The sequence below is a fragment of the Ischnura elegans genome, chromosome X, assembly GCF_921293095.1.
Source record: "Ischnura elegans chromosome X, ioIscEleg1.1, whole genome shotgun sequence".
In the NCBI taxonomy this organism is placed as follows: domain Eukaryota; kingdom Metazoa; phylum Arthropoda; class Insecta; order Odonata; family Coenagrionidae; genus Ischnura; species Ischnura elegans.
The window spans coordinates 66,379,075-66,398,387 of record NC_060259.1 but is presented as its reverse complement, the minus strand read 5'-3'; the positions used below and the strand labels follow the sequence as shown (position 1 = coordinate 66,398,387).

Sequence of the window (19,313 nt, the reverse complement as noted above, 5' to 3'; positions counted from 1 at the left end):
TTAGCAGAGAAAATGCTGACAGTTCATGGATGAGAGATTGGTTTGTGCAGGGATAGACCAGATGCGATAAGAATAGGTAGGATGAAATGCATCGAAAAACTGGTTTTATCGAACGAATATTCGTCTGCACGTATTTGTTTTGAACCTTCTCCCAGGGTTCTTCCATGACGACCAAAGTAGGCGTGAGGGAAGGGCATGAGGTGCTCCCAGGGACAGAGGGCAGCCCTCCTGTCTGTTTCGGAATTTACCTCAGACGCTCCGAAAACAAACACGGGGCTGCTGGCGTCCCTAATTGACGGCCCCTCCGCATGAATGGGTCCGTCGGAACACGTGGCGGAGCGACCCCGCCTCGGATTGGGCGGTGTAGAGAGGGGAGGGAAGGGGCGGCCTCCTGCCGGCCGGCCGCAGTCTGTCGCGAGCCGCGCGCGGGGCAGCTTCGCGCCGAGGACGCTGAGCGCTCGTGTGCACCGTGCGGTGGGTCGGGGCGGGCGCGGGCGATGGCCCACGCTCCTCGAGGCATTCGACCGGCCATGGCCGTGCTACTGCTGTCGCTGTGCGGAGGCGCGGCCGCCTACTTCGGTGACTGGGGCGCGCTCGGCTCCCGGCCCGCGCTGCCCACCTGCGTCGATATCCCGCGAAACATGACGCTGTGCCGCGGCATCGGCTACCACAAGATGCGGCTCCCCAACTTGCTGGACCACGACACAATGCTGGAAGTGTCGCAGCAGTCCGTGTCGTGGGTCCCGTTGCTGAACGTTCGCTGTCACCCGGACACCCAGCTTCTCCTCTGCTCGCTGTTCAGTCCCGTGTGTCTCGACCGGCCAATCTACCCGTGCCGTTCGCTCTGCGAGAAGGTGAAGCTGGGTTGCGAGGGACGGATGAAGATGTATGGTTTCCCTTGGCCCGAGATGCTCAAGTGCGCCAAGTTCCCGCTTGACAACGACATGTGCATTGCGCCGCAGTCTCACCAGGACACCGGCCATGGTAAGCACTGCTCCGGCCCAAGGGGCACTCCGTGGTCCCGTCTAGGTTGATGGTGCGTGCTTGGGCGGGCCTTCAAGCTTGTGCGTGGCAACAGGCGTCGGGGACGTTTGTTCCGACATCCTTGGCGGAATCGCGAGCTTTGTTTTACCGCAAAATCCTCTCTCGATTGTGAGGAATTTTTCTTAAATTACAAAGGATTTTTTGGCATAGGAAGCAATTTAGCGATTGCTAGAGGGAAGAAGGGACTGACTCGCTCACTATTTCAATTGACCTGTTGTAAAGAATACCTTTGTAACTTAATATTGTTTACCTACAATGGGAAACCTTTAAGAATTTTCTTGTGTCTATGTTGAACTCTCTCATTCTTTCTACTAGGTGGTTGCAGATTGGTTGATGGCGTCTGATAACTCGTATGCGCGAGTTAATTGCACCATTTTTCATTCGATTGCTTCGTTGCCGTATTGTATCACTTTTTTCTGCATCTGCGTATTTGCCACCATTGATGTTACTGAAAAGCTACGTGAACTCGCACATTTGCTGTCATTGTTTACACGGTGCAATTTTTTTGAAGGTCGAATCGTTTACTTTTTCATCGTGATCTGTAACCGGACGGTAATTACGCACTTGTCTTCGTAAATATGCCCGTACCTTGAATACATTTACATTTCATTCGAGCCCCTGTGCCTTTTAAGAACATTTCCGTTTCACTCAAACATCCAGCTTCCTGCATATTTGACTTCAACTACATCTTTTCTTTTTGGTCAGGCTTCTATGCAGCATGACAATGGGATGGAGCAAGTTCTTCTAAAGGTCTTAGTTGTTTATGTGACAGCCTCGGTTAGCACCCTCGTAAGTGATGGAATTTTACGACGCCTCTCGAATAGCAGTGTAACGTACGTAGAGGCCATTCCGAGCGTAAGTGAAACGAGTTCTCGAAGCAGAGAGGGTGTGGACTCGTTCGGTAATAAGGGATTATGACGGCAGCAATTTCATCCACGGCGGTGGTGCCCGGCAAGTTGCTGCTCGTTCTGACGATGCTATTGCGGGGAGCGGCGTGTGGCGCTCGTCGGGGACGCACAGTGACTGCCTTTTGCTTTATTTTTCCGTCATGGGACACGCGTGCCACCGTCTGCCTCCTCGTGAACAATTTGCATCGTTCATACGATACACTTTGTCTTGTTTTCGCATATTGGATGAGGACAATGGGAAGTACCTGCCATAGTGTGAAATGGTTATTTTGTACTAATTCCACAATGCAATCACCACATTTTTCACGACCACTTTTTAAGATCACGATAAAAATGTCTTATAACTTGGTATTTGTTTATTAAATGCCTTAAAGCATTATGTAGCTCTAAACGCGTTCGCGATTCGTTACCCGATCAGGACGATACTATGACAAAATAATGCCCTGATGCACTTAATGGGCACTGGGTCCACTTTTTAAGACGTAGTTTTTTACAATATCCTGTGAACAATTTGCATCGTTCATACGATACACTGTCTTGTTTTCGCATATTGGATGAGGACAAAGGGAAGTACCTGTCCTGCTGTGAAATGGTCATTTTGCACTAATTTCACAATGCAATCACCGCATTTTTCACGACCACTTTTTAAGACCGCGATAAAAATGACTTATAACTTGGTATTTGTTTATTAAATACCATAAAGCCCTATGAAGCTCTAAACGCGTTCGCGATTCTTTACCCGATCAGGACGACACTATGAAAAAATAATGCCCTCTTGCACTTAATGGGCACTGGATCCAATTTCTAAGGCCTAATTGTTTACAATTTCCTATGCAAGAATTGATAAAATCGTGTGCGTAATATTTCAAGTAAACCCAGCCACCTCTGAATTGGCCATAATTTTTTCTCATTCTCTCCATCTAGATCCACATGGATCTATTTTGCATGGTGTTTATAAGATTTCTCACTCCGTCCATTCACTACATGGTATTTTGATCGTGATATTCATATCGTGGTTAACTTTGACATTGAATCTAGTCTATGCCGTATTTAATAAAATCTGTCCCTTAAATTATTATATTATTTTTACATTCAAGAAGGCTTTGTTTTTATTGAAGTTTGCCAAGAGGTGGGCGCTTTGCCGAAATTGATGCTTAACGCTGAAGAACGAGCTTACATGGTCGCAGTATTGAATATCAATCGAGCGTCTTCACGGAAGACTAGGTGCATCCTGGGTGTAAACAATTCTTCAGCAGCAATTTCTGAACAATGGTCATCGATACTCTGAAATAATGGACTCCTTCCATAATTTCACATGGTGGGTGACTGCTGCCGGCCGCATCGCCGGGAACGCCTAGTTCCCGAGTTCATTGTCGGTAGGTCCGCGTAAATTAACCTCTCAGGAAATCTGTTTTACATATCCCACGTTTTATCGTGTTTTAACACGTTGGATAATTAATTTAGGGAGTTTTTTTGTACTTTCGATTGATCATTTTGCTCCACAAGGTCACTCTTCGTTTGCAATCATCGCATTTTTCACGAAAATTTGTCATTTTTTTGTTGTTGGACTCTTTTTTACTTTAAATTTCGGCAAAAATTTTACTTTTATTTTAAAAATTTCTTAAAACGGGACATTTTTAACATTCTGCAATGGCATATGAAGGAAAAGACTCACTCGAAAGTTTTCATTCTTGGTAAAATTAAAACAATTTATACGCATTTCAAAACCCATAGAAATATCTGTCATTGATACCCATCATTTTTCGATCATGAGAATCAAGATTCTATATCGTAACTTTGCGATAGGTAACCTTCATGATAGCATTATTTAAAGTCACCCATTCTTGTAAATGTGCGCGACCAGTATTAAGTCAGGTAGCAGTTATTTTCAGCTTTCAAAGTTCCTATGGGAGAGGCAGAACATGTAGAAGTACTAAGGTACGGGTTTTTAAATAGTGATATATCGTAGCTTATTGCATTATGTCACTAAAAGAAGCCGCCCAAGCCATTGTGACTACGTATTTGATCGATTTTCCTGTGGAGTTTCCTCTCAAGACTAAGGCAATATTTACGTATTGAGATAAACACTTGCATTTTACACGGTTGTAAAATTTACTCCAACCCAGGTTGTAAACACACGCACCACCACCACCTTGAAGATGATGCAGTAACGTCGACGCTCAGGTCGGAATGAATTTTATAATCGTGAAAAATTGCAAGTGTTTCTACATCTACATAATACCGTGTGAGCCACCTCTAGGGTGTTTGGCAGGGGGTGATCAATCACCAGCATGCAATGGGATTCCTACTTGCACACCACACGGTCCAAAAAACATTACGCATGCTAACAATTTCTACAGCCACATTCATTCAAAGGCAAAACTTGTCAACTACTAATTAAGGTAATATGCCAATGAAGCTGAACCACACAAAACATGCTGTTAGAAATAATTAGGAAACTTAGAAACTTGCATTAAAGAAATAAGTTAGTAGCCAACACTATTAGTCATCTAATCGATTTGTGAGTTCTAATGCTGCTGTTATATCTTTTACTGATGGTGGAAATAACGGCATTCTGAATCTATCCGTTCTTTAGTCTACCTTTCTTATTTTATTCATATGATCTGATCCACCATTGTATTTAATACATATATAGTAGTGTTTATTTCAATGTGGAAAAATTCCACTCCATCACGCTTGGATCTTCGGATTTTATTCATATTTACGTATTTGAATCTTTCGGCATTTCTATTGCAACCAGTCTGGCTTGACCTTGTGTGGACTTAAACAAGGTAGCAATGTGCGCATGTTAAAAAGGCGAGGCGAGGGATAAACACGCCACGGAGGTATTGTGTTTTATGGCGCATTGGAGTGGGCGTCGTGGGAGGAGGATGACACGAACCTTCTGGCGCTCGGGTGGAGAGGAAGACAGGGAAATGAAATGGCATAGGGGACTCACTCGTGGGGGAGCGGGCTCCGAGGGGTGTGGGCGGGGGAGTGGGACGAAGGTGAAGTTGTGCCGGAATGCACGTGCCGTAACGCACGTCCCGAAACGTAGTAATGGGTGTTAAGTCAACATTCTACGTCGTAACTCGGTAGAAATTTGTCTGCGTGATAAAATTATAAGTAACGCATCAAAAAGAGCATGCACGGTTCATATATGCGTGTATGCGGAGTGACTGGGATTAACGGAAACACTGGTATTCTGTTAACACCTTGATTCTCAACAACATACAGTGAAACCTCTGTTCACAGGCACCTCTGACTTAAGGGCAGTATTCAATTCCCCGGCGGAATGCATTTGCATAAGGATAGAATCTCTAGTGTACATTCTCTACCACTTACTGACGCGGAAACTTTTAGGCACAATTTTACTGTTTACGGACACTATCGTCATGGGTTTTCAGAATGATCTCGCAAAGTCTTGTAAGTTTTTTTTTTATAAAAGGATGTCATTCAGCAGGCTTAAATTCCTACACAATAATACTTGCGGGGTAATATTAAGCGTAAAAGTAAGGTTTACTTTTGGTCACCTCCGACTTATAGACACTTCTCACTTACGGACGCATTTTTGAGGACAGTTAGTGTGCGTGAATTAGAGGTCTCACTGTATATGATTTATATTTCAAAGCCTACCGCGTGTTCGCGGTGAAATACACATGAATTGCCAAGGAAATTCAAGAATCTGGTTAGTGTCGTGGTGTGAGCATTGGCTCGGAAAGCCAAAGATCGGGGCTTCGTTGAACGGCCATTAGGTTTTTTCTCATGGCAATTAATGTAAACAGGGTTGCGTAATTAAAGAAAATGTATATATGGCAGAGAATAATTTCGTTTTATATAAATGCATGAAATATATTAATGAAAATTTCTTATTCTATATTCAGTGTATGCCCATAGAGTAGAGTCAGTAAAAATTATTCAAGCATTTACATTGATCAGCGATGCAAGCTGGTGCTGAAAACAGCATATTTGTAAACTTACAGCAGATATGGTCTCCATAACTATAAAATTTTACTTGTTTAGATAAATTAACGTAGGAAGTGGCTTCTGCGAAGCCCTTATTCTCTTTCGTTGTCATCTTGGATGGACCGCAAGGGCGTATCATGTAGCACTGTGAACGTCGGTAAAGCTTCCATGGGCATTAAGGAACTTGGTATGCACAATAGTCTGCTCAGTAGCTTGGAAAGTCAATGTTCCCGGTCGAGAGGAATTTTTTCCATTAAAATTAATGTGAATTTAACCGCTATTTATGAGGAGAATTTAGATATTCCACTAACCTATCCTCAACCAACTCTTCGGAATGCAATACTTCCATCCTAAGGGCTGTGCATTCATAATATAGACTAGGGTATTGTAAATATTGCTAGTTTTTAAGGTGCTGAAGTTAATGTACTTCCTCAGCTGTAATTTTGGCTAGTTGCACCTACTTTTAAGTCCTTTAAAGCCTTTTTAAGAGGTATGGAATTCCGAAACTGTAGGAGCTCATAAGTTCTCCATAACATACGACCAAATTCTAGATATTTAATGTGCCATTAGAACCAGAGACCGAGATGAATGATCCTGTAAAATTTAAACTAGTTAAAAACTATGTTAAGTCCACAGAATAATTTTTCATTGGTACAACCAATCCTCAGGTAATGAGAATCAATATTCTATGACGTAATTTTGCTAAAGTTAATCTTCGTAATGACATTGAAGCAAGTTATAAACTTTGTTAAGTCCTCGTAACGGTTTTGGAAGGGCTTCCTCAAGTACGATTTTATGCCTGAAGATGCTGTAACGGGTAATACTGCTTTTGCAGTGCTAATAAAAAGTCATGTGGATTTTACAAAATCTTTAACTCATTTTCATTTTATCTTCAAAATGGGTGTTCATTCGTCAGAGAAAAGCGGGATACGCCTTCAAATTAGTATTTTTAGAGAGTCGCACGATATTTTAGAGAGATTAGCCTTGCCTTTCTTCCGAGTGGATATGGATTTTTAGGGATATTTGTGGAGTTTTGATGTGGACAGAATTTTTAATCAATTTTCTTTGTTGTGGCGGCTGAAAAGAGCTCAATATTATCTGCTGCACTTCCTTTGGTAATCAAGGAATTAGAATTTTTTGAAATTCATTACAGAGAAGTGACTTGTTTCAAATTTTGATTTATAGTGTTTTGTATTACAAATCATTAAATTATTAAAAGTTCCGTCACGGGATCACATTTTCTTATTATTGCCCTTTTATTTTTATTTGATCATTATTTTTACCAATGTATTTCGGCGCCGTTGAGTCGTTAACTATTCTCGGTGTTTTGCGGGAATAAAATTCTGCATATCCTTTCATTTGAATCCATTAAATGCGTTACAGGAGGAAGAAATATTTGATTGCCGTAAATAAAATGCAATTTTTGGCTCCATTAATTTTTCCATCGTCAGCCACACAGTGCCCAGTACCTTAAAAGTAGGTGAAGGTAGAACCCATCCCAGGCTATGCATCAGGTCTGTGAATGTAACACAGGGTAGTGAGGTGAGTGCCTATCCTTAAAGCAAATCACATTACGAAGTATTAGCTGTGCGGTGCTTTAAGATTTCATCCAGGATCTTTGGGTTGGTAGTCAGTCGCATAACCCCCGGTATAATTATGATTTGATGCGGTGAAAGACTTCATCTCTTTATCTATTTACATCGCCCCGGTAACAGTGAATTTTAGCCTTTACAGCCGGGTATGAATGAATAACAACGTAGGACGGTGAGAAATATCCATGCCCTGGAAAGGGGCAACTTTCCCCGGCGAGACTCGAGCTCGCGACCTTCGGTTTGGCAGGCGAGGGCTAAACTCCGCCGCCACCGGCAATATTTTGATCGAGCCCATGCGCGTCCCAAAACTAAGTAGACGGAGTGAATGAGTAATATTTCTAATCCTACCGCGTGAGCGACGGTGAAATATACAAGAATTGCCATGAGGAAAAATTCCCCTGGATTGGGAATCGAACCACGGACCTTTGGCTTTCCGGGACACTGCGCAGGCCATTACGCTATCCAGGATCTTTAATTCCCATGGCAATTATACCGAGGTTCATGCTACCTAACTAGGCTAACACCTAGTACCATGAGCCTAGATATAATTGCCATGGGAAGTAAAGAACCTGGATAGCGTAGTGGTCTGCGTAGTGGCCCGGAAAGTCAAAGGTCCGTGGTTCGATTTCCGGTCCAGGGGAATTTTTTCTCACGGCAATCCATGTAAAACTAACTAGAATTTAATTGGTATTAATTCTTTCTTTCGACGAGCTTAAAAAAATCTCTCCCCCTCCATTTTTGTTATTAGCAGGATAAAGATATCAATAATCAACTCACTAGCTACTCTTGCAGAAAAGTTTCTCGGGTTTTCCACCGGTTGATGTCGTCCATGTCTCCCGACGTTTCGATCCGCGACTTGATGATCATCCACAGGGGATCTTCCGAATGAGGATGATCAGCAAGTCGCGGATCGAAACGTCGGGAGACATGGATGACATCAACCGGTGGAAAACCCGAGAAACTTTTCTGCCACTGATACGCCGGGAAAACCTAAGATCATACATCACTAACTACTCATTTGCGTTCTCATATTCTGTTCCACTGTGCCCATTTCATGTCAATTAGCTGCCCTTAAATTGGAATCATGAAAGTCATTAAACTACTGTGATATTGTCTGTTGGGGTAATAATAAATCGTTGGTTACAGCCAATCATGGCGCTTACGTGGTCCAGCTGTCTGTGAATGGGGATTGTCTCGCGGTTTGGATCGGAACACTGCGGGCCCGGATCCGCGCCGCGGGTTCATGCCTCCACGGGACACTTCCGCGGGCCACTATTTGTCCAGGGGTCGTGAGGGAATATTTTCCTCCAAACGAGAGGTCCACTGCTATCAAGGTCTACTTTGGAAAAGAGTGCAAGGGCCATTGTGATGCGTGAATTAATTATGCCATTTAAGAGTCTACGCATTCATTCTTTGGCTGTACCCTACCCCTGAGGTGTAAGTACATGAAATTTTTGGCACATGTGACCCTCTTGTAAACTATCTGCCAGTTTGAGGCTCTGTAGCGTATTGTAACACGACTTTTTATTTTTCCTTTTATAGTGTTGTTCTCTCATTATTGTGCCAAGTAGGATATAATTTTAATAAGGAGGGAAATTTAGTTAATTCAAGACATGATTACCAAAACGCCAGTGGTCCACTTGGCTGGATTTTGGATAAACAGTTTTATATCTATTTATCTTTGTTTTTTTATCTTTGGGGATGCTGCAGTTCTGCCTTCGTTTTTGTTCTTTGAATGGATGTTACGTAGTTTAATACCTGTTCTTGAGATAAGTTGAGTTTATGGCTATAGCTGCTTTTATTATGAATCGGAAGTGGGGTTTCTTTTCAAAGATTTGTTGAACGGACTTTAGTTGTTTTGGAATTCTAGATCTGAAAAACTAGATCATGGAGCCAAATTCTCCCTCCTTCAAAATCATTTACGTAAGTTAGTTTTTAGATTGATATCGTTCATGTCACATCAATTGTGTTGTCAAAAATGTCTTTTGAACATGGATTGCATGCCTTAATGTTATTTAAGTTTTTTTTTTCTCTTTGCCGCCTAGTTAACAGAGACGTCTTTCTAATAATTGACTCGCTGATTTTATGGTGTTCACCGAAGTTCACGAGTGGTGGGGAAGGGAGGCTCGGGCATTAGGTCTTGATTACGACTTCTGACAGGATTCACTCTCCTCCTTGCCATCAGTATGTTTTGATCATTATTCCTACGTGTGTGGAACTCGACATGAGCGCCCGCAGAAAATAATTCGGTGGCGGCGTACGGGCGCATTTTTTAGCGGCGCGCGCCGGCGTCCACGCCGACTGCGAATTAGGCTCGGAGCCGTTGGAGACTCGGAGGCTGCGCGCTAGACTTAGATTGCTTGAACAATTGAGAATGGATATCTTTAAGAGCGACATAGAGAACATAATATTAGAGCCACACTGTATTTCCTGGTCCGATAGAAGCGATAAATTAAGAGAGATGTTTTGCCGAACGGATAGATTTGGGAATTCGCTTTTCCCCCGAGCCATAAAGGACTCTAATAGACGCTAGTCCCAACCTCGTTAGAGCACTTCATTTTTTTTGTTGTAAACGGCTGGTGTCCTAACACCCCTTCCACACGCCTTTTAGGCGGCTTTCGGGGTATTATGTAGATGTAGACTGTCTCTACGGCCACGGGTGGGTAGACAGGCTGGCAGATCGGCCTACATGTATACGGTACTAATGAATGAAATTGTTAAATGCTTGCAGTTCAAGTTGTCGAGATTGGCTATCCCCCTGGTTACGGCTTTGTCAACGGCGCGAATTGGTCACTAACGAATAAATATTTAAAAAGTGACAAAAGGGTGTATGCCGCGTGTATATCATATTTTGCCCCGGTGTTTTGTGACCGACTGCTGGTCACTTCTTCAAGGGAATAAAAAAATCGCGAAAAATTTTAATCAAGGAATAAAAATTTAGTTCCAAAGATTACGTAGTGCAAAATAAGGTTTAATAATGCGTAATTATTGTAGCTCGGAATATATTCTGAAAGGTGAATTACTTCATTTCAGCGGAGTCGGCGGGCGCGCCACGGCGTGAATTCGTTTTCGGTGTCTGCGACGCTCACCTCGTGGGACTTCGTTCGAAATTGCTATCTGCAGTCCTATCTGTCCTGCAGCTTTTTTTGGGAAGCGTCGAACTTCAAATTTCCTAGCATTAGTTATATTTAGGATTTTGAAGTTTTGACCTAGCACGTCAGCTATTCTGATACCTGAAATCCAGTCTCTGTTTAGTGAATTATAACTTGCTCGGGATGTCCTTGTTCGCTGGAAGTTGTGCATGCTGAAGAAGTAGCCAAAAAATGTGTTACCGTGGTAAAATTGATGTTTTATTATTTTACAACATCCGTTTAGAGTTGCTCTATGACCTAATTTTAATATTTAACTGGTGGTGGAAAGATGTGAAAATAAAGTGAATATTTAGGTATATTGAGTGGGCAAGTACCTGATTGTATGCATATGCAGCATCAAATATATTTTGCAATGTTTGTGGGAGAAAACACATTTTCATAGCGTTAGTTTGAGCGTATTCAGAAAATCTATTAGGAGTCAATCTGTTTTGTTGTGACCGACAGTATGGTGTTTTCTGGGTTTTCAATTAATATATAAAATTTGCGTATGCTTTACAGAGAAGGGCGTCAAACTTTATTTGATAAACATCAATGTTTTCACGCCTTGAACTCTATTTGCAATTATCAGGCAACAAGTTAGTGTTCCAGCAATCGCCTGTGACTTTCGTTTACATCCCACTAATTTCTAATGTTTTTGACTGACGAACACCTTTTGTCTGTAAATTATTCTATACTGGAGAAAGGTATGATACATGCTCTATTATAACGCATGACTTATTAATAGCGGTGTTAAAATGAGCAGATTATTGTGTAAATACAATGCCATACTTGGTGAACGTACTTCGCGTGCGAAAAATCCACAGGGAAAAAGGCATGGGTATGGTATACCTGATCACGAACAGAAAATATAGGAAATAGACTAGAAAAGAGGAGACTATAGATATAGAGAGATTTAACATGGAATTCTATCATCGTGTTATTAAGGATAGCACGATATCTCGATTAACCAAATCAATGGCGTCACTCGCTTGGACGAATAACAGCATGATTTTATTTTTCTTTTGTTCTAAACTTGCATGGATTTGCTATATGAATTATTAACCGTTTGAAAGTTTTGTCTTTGCATGAATGGGGACATATATTTTCCTATTATGCATAATATTTTTATGAGCGTACAGTGTGCATGTGGCGATCGTCTTACATGTTGCCGTTCGTAAGATATTGTGCTCCTCCCTTCCCTCCGTTCTATTCCTCAAGCAATTGCAATTTCTTATGATATGACCCATGCACAGGGTCTGTCTCCAGCGCATGGTGCTCCAAAGACTCCTTTTCACAACTACTCTTCGTGGATCTCTTTGTTTCTCCCCGTATCCGTCCTGTAGTGCGACACATCTGGCTTATTTATCGCGCGAGCCACTTCACGGGGATATGAAGTTGGAGTGCTGCGTGGCTTTCATAGCATTTGGGAGATGGTCGCCGGCTGGCTCGGGGTCGGGGCTCCGTCACTTCGTCTATTCCTGGAGGATTAGATTTCGTCGGGGGGCACGGATTAAAAGCTTTGTCTGGCCGTGAAGAAATGCATTCCCCCGCCATCCTGCCCACTCTGGTCATAAATATGTTGCTGTCTATTCCCGCAGGGGGCTCGAGAAATATCTGGTGCTGCGCGAGACACAATACTGCGTTCGTGGAATCTACATCTACATAATATCCTGCGAGCCACCTTAAGGGTGTTTGGCAAGGGGTGACCAATCATAAACATGCAGCATGCAAGAGGACATGCACACCGCACGGTCACAGAAATATTACGCGTCATAGCAAAATCTTTGTTCATGAATTCAATTGATTCGGCTTTAACTTTGTGAAAATCCATGTTGAAATGAAAATGTACAACCTTGGTATCTTTTCACAGGAAAAGATACCAAGGTTGTACATTTCCTGTGAAAAGATACCAAGGTTGTACATTTTCATTTCATCTTTGTTCATATTCACGTAAAGACAAAATTTGCTAATGGTTATAAATTTCTATAGCAAATCCGTGCAAAGTTAGAACAATGGAAGAAAAGTAAAAAACATAATAAATGTAATTAGTCGTCCTAGTGACGCCATTACTTCTATTAATTGAGACATCGTTGCTTTCCTTTTATCTGCCTATTACCCTGCTAGCCACCTAAAGAGGTGCTTTTGCAAGGGGCGAACCAAAGGGTAAATATTTATTTCCACTAACATGCACTACGAGTCATGTACGCTGCATATGACACTTAATCCACTATATCCTACTAATGAAGATAATCTGTCTATGAAGCTAGGACATACAAAGTATGCTGTTAGAAATTCTAATAAAATTCAGAAGCATCCATTAAGGACTGGATAAGTTACTAAGCTGCAATACCAGTCACCTTACCAATTTCTAAGTCCTAACACTGCTCTTTGTCTTAGTGTTGTTGTAGTCTCTTATCGATCGCGGAAAGATGGACATTCTAAATTAAAAGCTAGGGATACCGGGTCACCGTCATGAAGTCCTCAGCTTACTATTGAAATATTCCAGTTTCGCGATGAATGGCATGGCTCACGTCAGAAGTTACGGTCGTTTCAATTGAAAAAGTTGGCTAAAAGTTTAATGGATTTGAATGGGTAAACACGTATTTTTCACTCAGAGCTCTAAGAATTATCTCATAATTCTCGTAAGTAATGAAAATGAGGTTTCTTGCCAGACTCAAATCCCCAACTGCATTCACTTATTTTTAAACTCACAGCGGTGGTGGTGGTGCTTTTAAAGTAAATGAAGTAATTTCACGATTAATCACATGTATTTTATTCATAAGTCCTCCATGCCCTTTACTTTCGGAATAAAATATTTTCTTGAGGGTTAGATTGCCCTTTAAATATGATACTCGCCAAGTCATCAATCAATTGCGAAAAAATTTCAACTACTCATAAGCCAGATTTACAGACATCTGAGAAAGTTGGCAAATATTTCAATGGATATGAATGGTTAAAAGAATATTGATAATTCGGAAGGTCATGGCAGACTTAGGCTTTTTATGTGAATTATTTGTGCTAATCTCGGGATGCACGCTTGGTAGGATCTTACACCACCTGCAGGATTGTATACGTATTACTTTTATCGTTGCGTACTATTTCATGACCATGTAGTTTGCATGTGAGAAACCTGCTTACTGCTGGTTATCGGTACCCCATACCAAACACCCTAGAGGTGGATCGTTGGGTATTATGTACAAGTAGAAAGACTTGGTTCCGTCTTGATACAAAATGTGAAAGAAGTCTTCACGGATCCATCATCGGGTTAATTTTCAGGCGTAGCCGAAGTCTCGATGGCCGTCACTGCCGTCGTCTCAAGGGATTTTATTATTTGATGAGAAATGGTCGGATGGTGTATAAACCCGGCAGAATTTCATGTCAGTACTCTGCACCAAAAGAACGATGCCAGAACCAGCCAGAGACTGAGGCTAGAGCTTAAAAACTATCATGGTGGAAGACCCATGAAAACTTGACCAACATTAAAAACAATATCATCCTCAACATGGAGTAAGTATTCCACTTAAATGCCAACTGATAATCACGGAGGAATTCTCAAGAAATTGATGCTCCTGTGTTTTACGATAAATTCGCAAATAAACTCATCGTATGGTGGGAAAAATTATCGTTATGGTTTCATGCTTTAATTAAAGGGTTGAAAGAGGCTGGCATCATAACTATTTTTAAAGAAACGAGGAGATTAAGGTAGAATGTAACTTTTACCAGAGATACTAGACATTTTTATATTTTAAAAACTAATTATCTTTCGGATTTGTTGTAAAATAAAATCTCCATGTTTTGTGAAAAAGCAAACTTTTAGATCCAATTGCAAATTAATTTGTAGTTGATGTTTGCGCCTACATTAGAAGAGAACGTAGAAGCATTGTTCTTTACTTTCCTCTGTTTTTACTCGATTTATGCCGTAATGTTGATATTTATGAGCCTCTTGATGTTGCTGCCACCTATCTTTGCTGTATTTGAGCTAAGTAGAGTTGACTGAGTTTTTCCATTTACGAGAACAATTGTCATAAGTTAAATAACAATCTTATCATTTTGATATGTGTTGAGGAAAGTCATGGTATAAATATACGTCATTACTCGAGTGATCAGTTGGAAATAAAATTAATTTTGTCTTCAGGGAGTGAATGATAATATTGGACGCTCGTTGAGAAAATTATGGTGACAGGCGAGAGGTGAGACCAAAGTAACACGTTGCTCGTGGGTCTTATCGATGACTGACTGTTTGTCAAGTGAATGCGTATGCCAGTTTAAGTAAAGTTTGGTATGTATGGGTGTTTGTGAAAGGGTTACGGATGGAGTAGGAAAGATGGAAGGACGATAAAAACGGCAGTTTTCATTGGAGACTCCTGTGATATGCTTAGTGATAAAAACGGGGCTTACAATTTCTATCAATCTTGTTAAAAATGAAGATGTTAATCGAATACACCAGCAGAATTAGGAAAGAACTTCGTTATATATTTGTGTAGGCTGAGAAACTCCATTGGTGAGTGTGGTAGCATAGAATAAAAATATTAGTGGTCGCGGGTGCAAAAATTTGCTTTTCAAATGCAAAGTTTCCTTGCTAACTGTTACAAATGTGGTGTGCGAGTAGAGGGAATGCAAGGATCAATTGGTAACTTGGCGAACATCAGATTTAGCCGGCATCGCGGCCCTCAAGAAAAGCTATTATTCCGAAGGGAAAGGGCTTTGGATACTTACGAATAAAATAAATGTGGTTATTCGTGACCGTAATTAATTTCTTTTTTAAAATAGCAGATTTTGCCTTCATGGTTGTTATCATTCACCATCGCTGCGGTGTTATAATTACGTGAAAGTAGTCGGGAATGATACCGAAGACTGGTGAAGAAAAAAAGGATCGACTGTGCAAGTAATGAGTAAGTGCTGAGAAGAGTTGAAGAAAAGACTGGAGAGAGGAATGGAGAGCTGCGTTAAGCCAATCATAGGAGTTTTGACTTATGATGATGATTTAGTTGGGGAAATGAGTCTGGTGAAAGTCATCATTTTCATCACTAACGAGAATTCTGTGAACACTTTATTGGAATGTGAGCTCCTCATTGTTACTCATTATAGGAGTACGTAAATTGTTTTCTGTAATCGTGGAGCCTGCTCTAAAGGTTCGTGATTAAGTATTCAGTGGAAAGAAGCGGTTTTAAGGTGTCAAGTTTATGTTGTGAATGACGTGTAGGGTTCCTTCTCCGAAAACCCGAATGTGCTGAGCTGGAGTGTGTACCTTGAGGGAGTGAATGAATTGCGTGAAATATTCTTCTCGCCAATTCTTATGGCTTCACAGAAGTGTTGTCTGTTTTTCACGAAAGCAAACGCCTAAGGGATTTGCCGTGGACACAGGCATTAGATTGTTGCGAATAGAAAAAATAGACGACGGAATGAAATTAGCGCGACGTATTATTATTATCTGTTGTTTCTTCTTTCTTTAATTGCTGATGCCAAGTGGGTTAGTTAGTGATTTGTGGTGGTTTGGCAAATGACGTCAGTTGGGTGTGGAGGGCATTTTTCTCAAGAATGGAGAAGTTCAAAAATTCATTCTTACCGAGTGCTACAACAGCAATTAGAGAATTGCAGAAATTAACAGTACAGAATATGACAGAAATTAGAGAATTCTCGTGATCCCGTCCACTGTAGCACGATGGTAAAAGAATGATATTTTTTGCATCGAGTCATATAAAATTTTCAGTGGATTGGCGTAGTATTTAGCCTGTAGTTTACTCGAAGTTCTGGAAAAGATTAGAAGCCCAACTCCACTAACATAATGGAAAAGCTGCAATTTCGATAGTTACGACACATCACGAATCTAGCTGCCGTCTGCTATGCTCTATGAATTTCAGCTCATGCTGGTTGCACACACTGGCAGCATATTCTAAGTGAGGCCTATCTTTTCTATTGCATTTACTACGAATTATTTTTAAAAAAACTAGTTTGCTGTTGGCTTCTTTCGTGGAATGTCTTCTCCATGCGGTAGAACTTATAATTTCACCATAAAATATCCATTACTAGGGCATCCAGACCCGTCTCCGAAGAACAGGATCGTGCTTTCTATGGTAAATAGAGAACCCTTTGCGATCTGCTTGAAATTTTAATGTCCTATTAAGCCCCTTACTTCTACTAATGCAGTCGCTGTCGCAAAGTTATGAAAACCAATCTAATTTACGTTCAGACTGTTACGTGATTACTTGCCGAGATTCATAATTAAACTGCCAGACCAAATACTGTTTCATTTCTCTTGAAATACTTAAGTGACAGGTGAATGTAATCCTACTTGCTTTTTAATATCGATTTGACAATTAAGAACACTTCGAAGTGCCGCATTTCCTTTCACCCCCAATCATTATTATTTCTGATCATGTAGGATTCGTAATATTCAGTTGAAAGAAGCGGTTTTAAGGTGTCGAGTTTATGTTTTGAATGGCGTGTAGGGTTGCCTCTCCGAAAACCCGAATGTGCTGAGCTGGAGTGTGTACCTTGAGGGAGTGAATGAATTGCGTGGAATATTCTTATCGCCAATTCTTATGGCTTCGCAGAAGTGTGTCTGTTCTTCTCGAAAGCAAACGTCTAAGGGATTTGCCGTGGACACAGGCATTGGATGGTTACGAATAGAAAAAATAGACGACGGAATGAAATTAGCGCGGCGAATTATGTTATTTGTTGTTCCCAAGAAAGTGTGCATCACTGCATGCATCACGATACTATGACACAAATGAAATCGCATTAAATTGCTCACATAGCCAAAATTTGATAACGGTTAGTAATTAATGAAGTACACTTTTCGGAGGCTGAAACTTGACGTCATCGAACTATGAGCTCATCTCATAAGTATTTTGTATTCAGTGCGTAAAACTTGGTGTTCATCTTCTTTCATCAGCAGTCATAAGAATGGTTCGAAACTGCTCAACACTCAGTTCCCTTTTGAGCGGATCTTCACACTTTTTAGTAGTTCTTTCTTTTACATTCTTCATTACTGTATTTTATCCGCTCTTGCCCTCCACTTGTTCCTGGGCAGTTGTCTTTACCAGATCACCATGTCTCTTATTGTATTTGATCAACTCTTCCATATTCTCAATGTTTTCATCACTTTTTGGAGCACTTCCTCATTGATCAATCGGTTTTTATGTAGGATAAAAGGCCAAAGTTAAATAATGTACAACAAGTTGACTACACGGGGCGAATTTAAAAATTATAATTGGATCTAGGTGCTGTCTACCACTCTATACCAACTTCAGATAACACGATTAAAATCTAGTTGACTTGTTATTTCGCCAGCTCGTTGTCATTTTCGGGGCTTATTTTTCTATTGGCCGCAATATATTTGTATTGTTTCCTGATTCACGGCTATAATTAAAGAAAAATTGAAAAAAGAAATGGTTGCATACCATTGTACTTACTACTCCACGTTAATTCAAAATTGATCCAACCTTGCTCAAACTTTTCATCATTGGGATAGTTTTGGGCCGGGGATCTTAGACTCGTAATTCGAGAGATCCATCCATGATATGAAGACTGGGAAAGCGGTAGGAGTGTACAATATCTCAAGGACCCAGGGAAAGATGGAAAGAGAGGAGTTTTCGAACTAGAACGGATGATCTTTGAGGAGGGGTCTTGGCCTAAGGATTTCGTGAAAACGGTTCTAATTCCACTACCGAAAAAGAAGAAAGCCGTTGAGTGCAGAGACTAAAGGACTAATAGCTTAATACGCTATATCGAAAGTCACACTGAGGATTTAAAACAAACGGATGGAGGCAATGACAAACTAGTATTTGGGCGACGACAGTTATGATACCAGAAAAAGCAAGTCCACGTGAGATGCAACAGCAGTAATGAAATCCCTGGTAGAGAGGAACCTAGAATATAACTAGGACGTGTAGATTTGCTTAGTGGATGTTGAAAAAAGCCATCTGCATATGGCCCAGACTGCGCAAGTGAGGGTAGCGGACGGAGAATCTGGGTGGGCAAGAATTGGCCGATGAGTGAGGCAAGGCTGTCCATTATCGCCGTTGCTTTTTAATATCTTTGCGGAGGAGATAGAAAGAGAGGCATGGGAAGCCGGAGTAAAAGGGGAAGGAATAATGTTTAAATCAGTGAGGTTTGGGGATGACCAGCCGTTGATTAGCCAGTCAACGAGAGGGCTTCAGGCTCTAGGGGATTCGTTAGACAAGCGTTGCGAGGGATATGGCGTGAGGATTTATCACAAGAAAATGAAAGTTATGCGGTTTTGTAAAGTATCATGAGCAAGGAATGTGCGCCTCAAGATGAAGGTTGGTGGGCAAAAACTTGATCACGTAGAGAAATGCACTATTTGGGTAGTACATTAGAGGAAAACGGATACAGCAGTTAGGTCATCAGGAAGATAATTGCGTCATCGAAGGAGGCGTTCATAAATAGGAAAGTGTTAATGAGAGGATCGTGCTGTAAGAGTTAGAAAAGGTTCTGAAAAGTCTGATTTGGAGTGTGGCGCTGTACTGTGCGGAAACGTGCACTCTTAAGGAAAGAGGACGAGAAAAGACTGGAGGCGTTCGAGATGTGGGTGTGGAAAAGGATGGAGAAGGTGAAGTGGACAGGGAGTAGGAGGATTGACAAAGTGCTGGCGGGGTGAGGAGATGCAGGTTAAGAAGGAGATACTGAGGAGAGAGAAGGTTTGAATG

At 41.3% G+C, this 19,313-nt stretch overlaps 1 protein-coding gene across 1 annotated transcript in view; it reads left to right on the top strand.

Annotated features, from left to right (window-relative positions):
* Positions 1–397: 397 nt before the first annotated feature.
* The window catches only part of LOC124171336 (secreted frizzled-related protein 1-like), a 144,237-nt gene continuing 125,321 nt past the window's right edge, over positions 398–19,313 (top strand). The window contains exon 1 of the mRNA XM_046550491.1: positions 398–984. Within this exon, the coding sequence (XP_046406447.1) occupies positions 498–984 (487 nt within the window). The 5' untranslated portion in view covers positions 398–497. The remainder of the gene's footprint in view (positions 985–19,313) is intronic.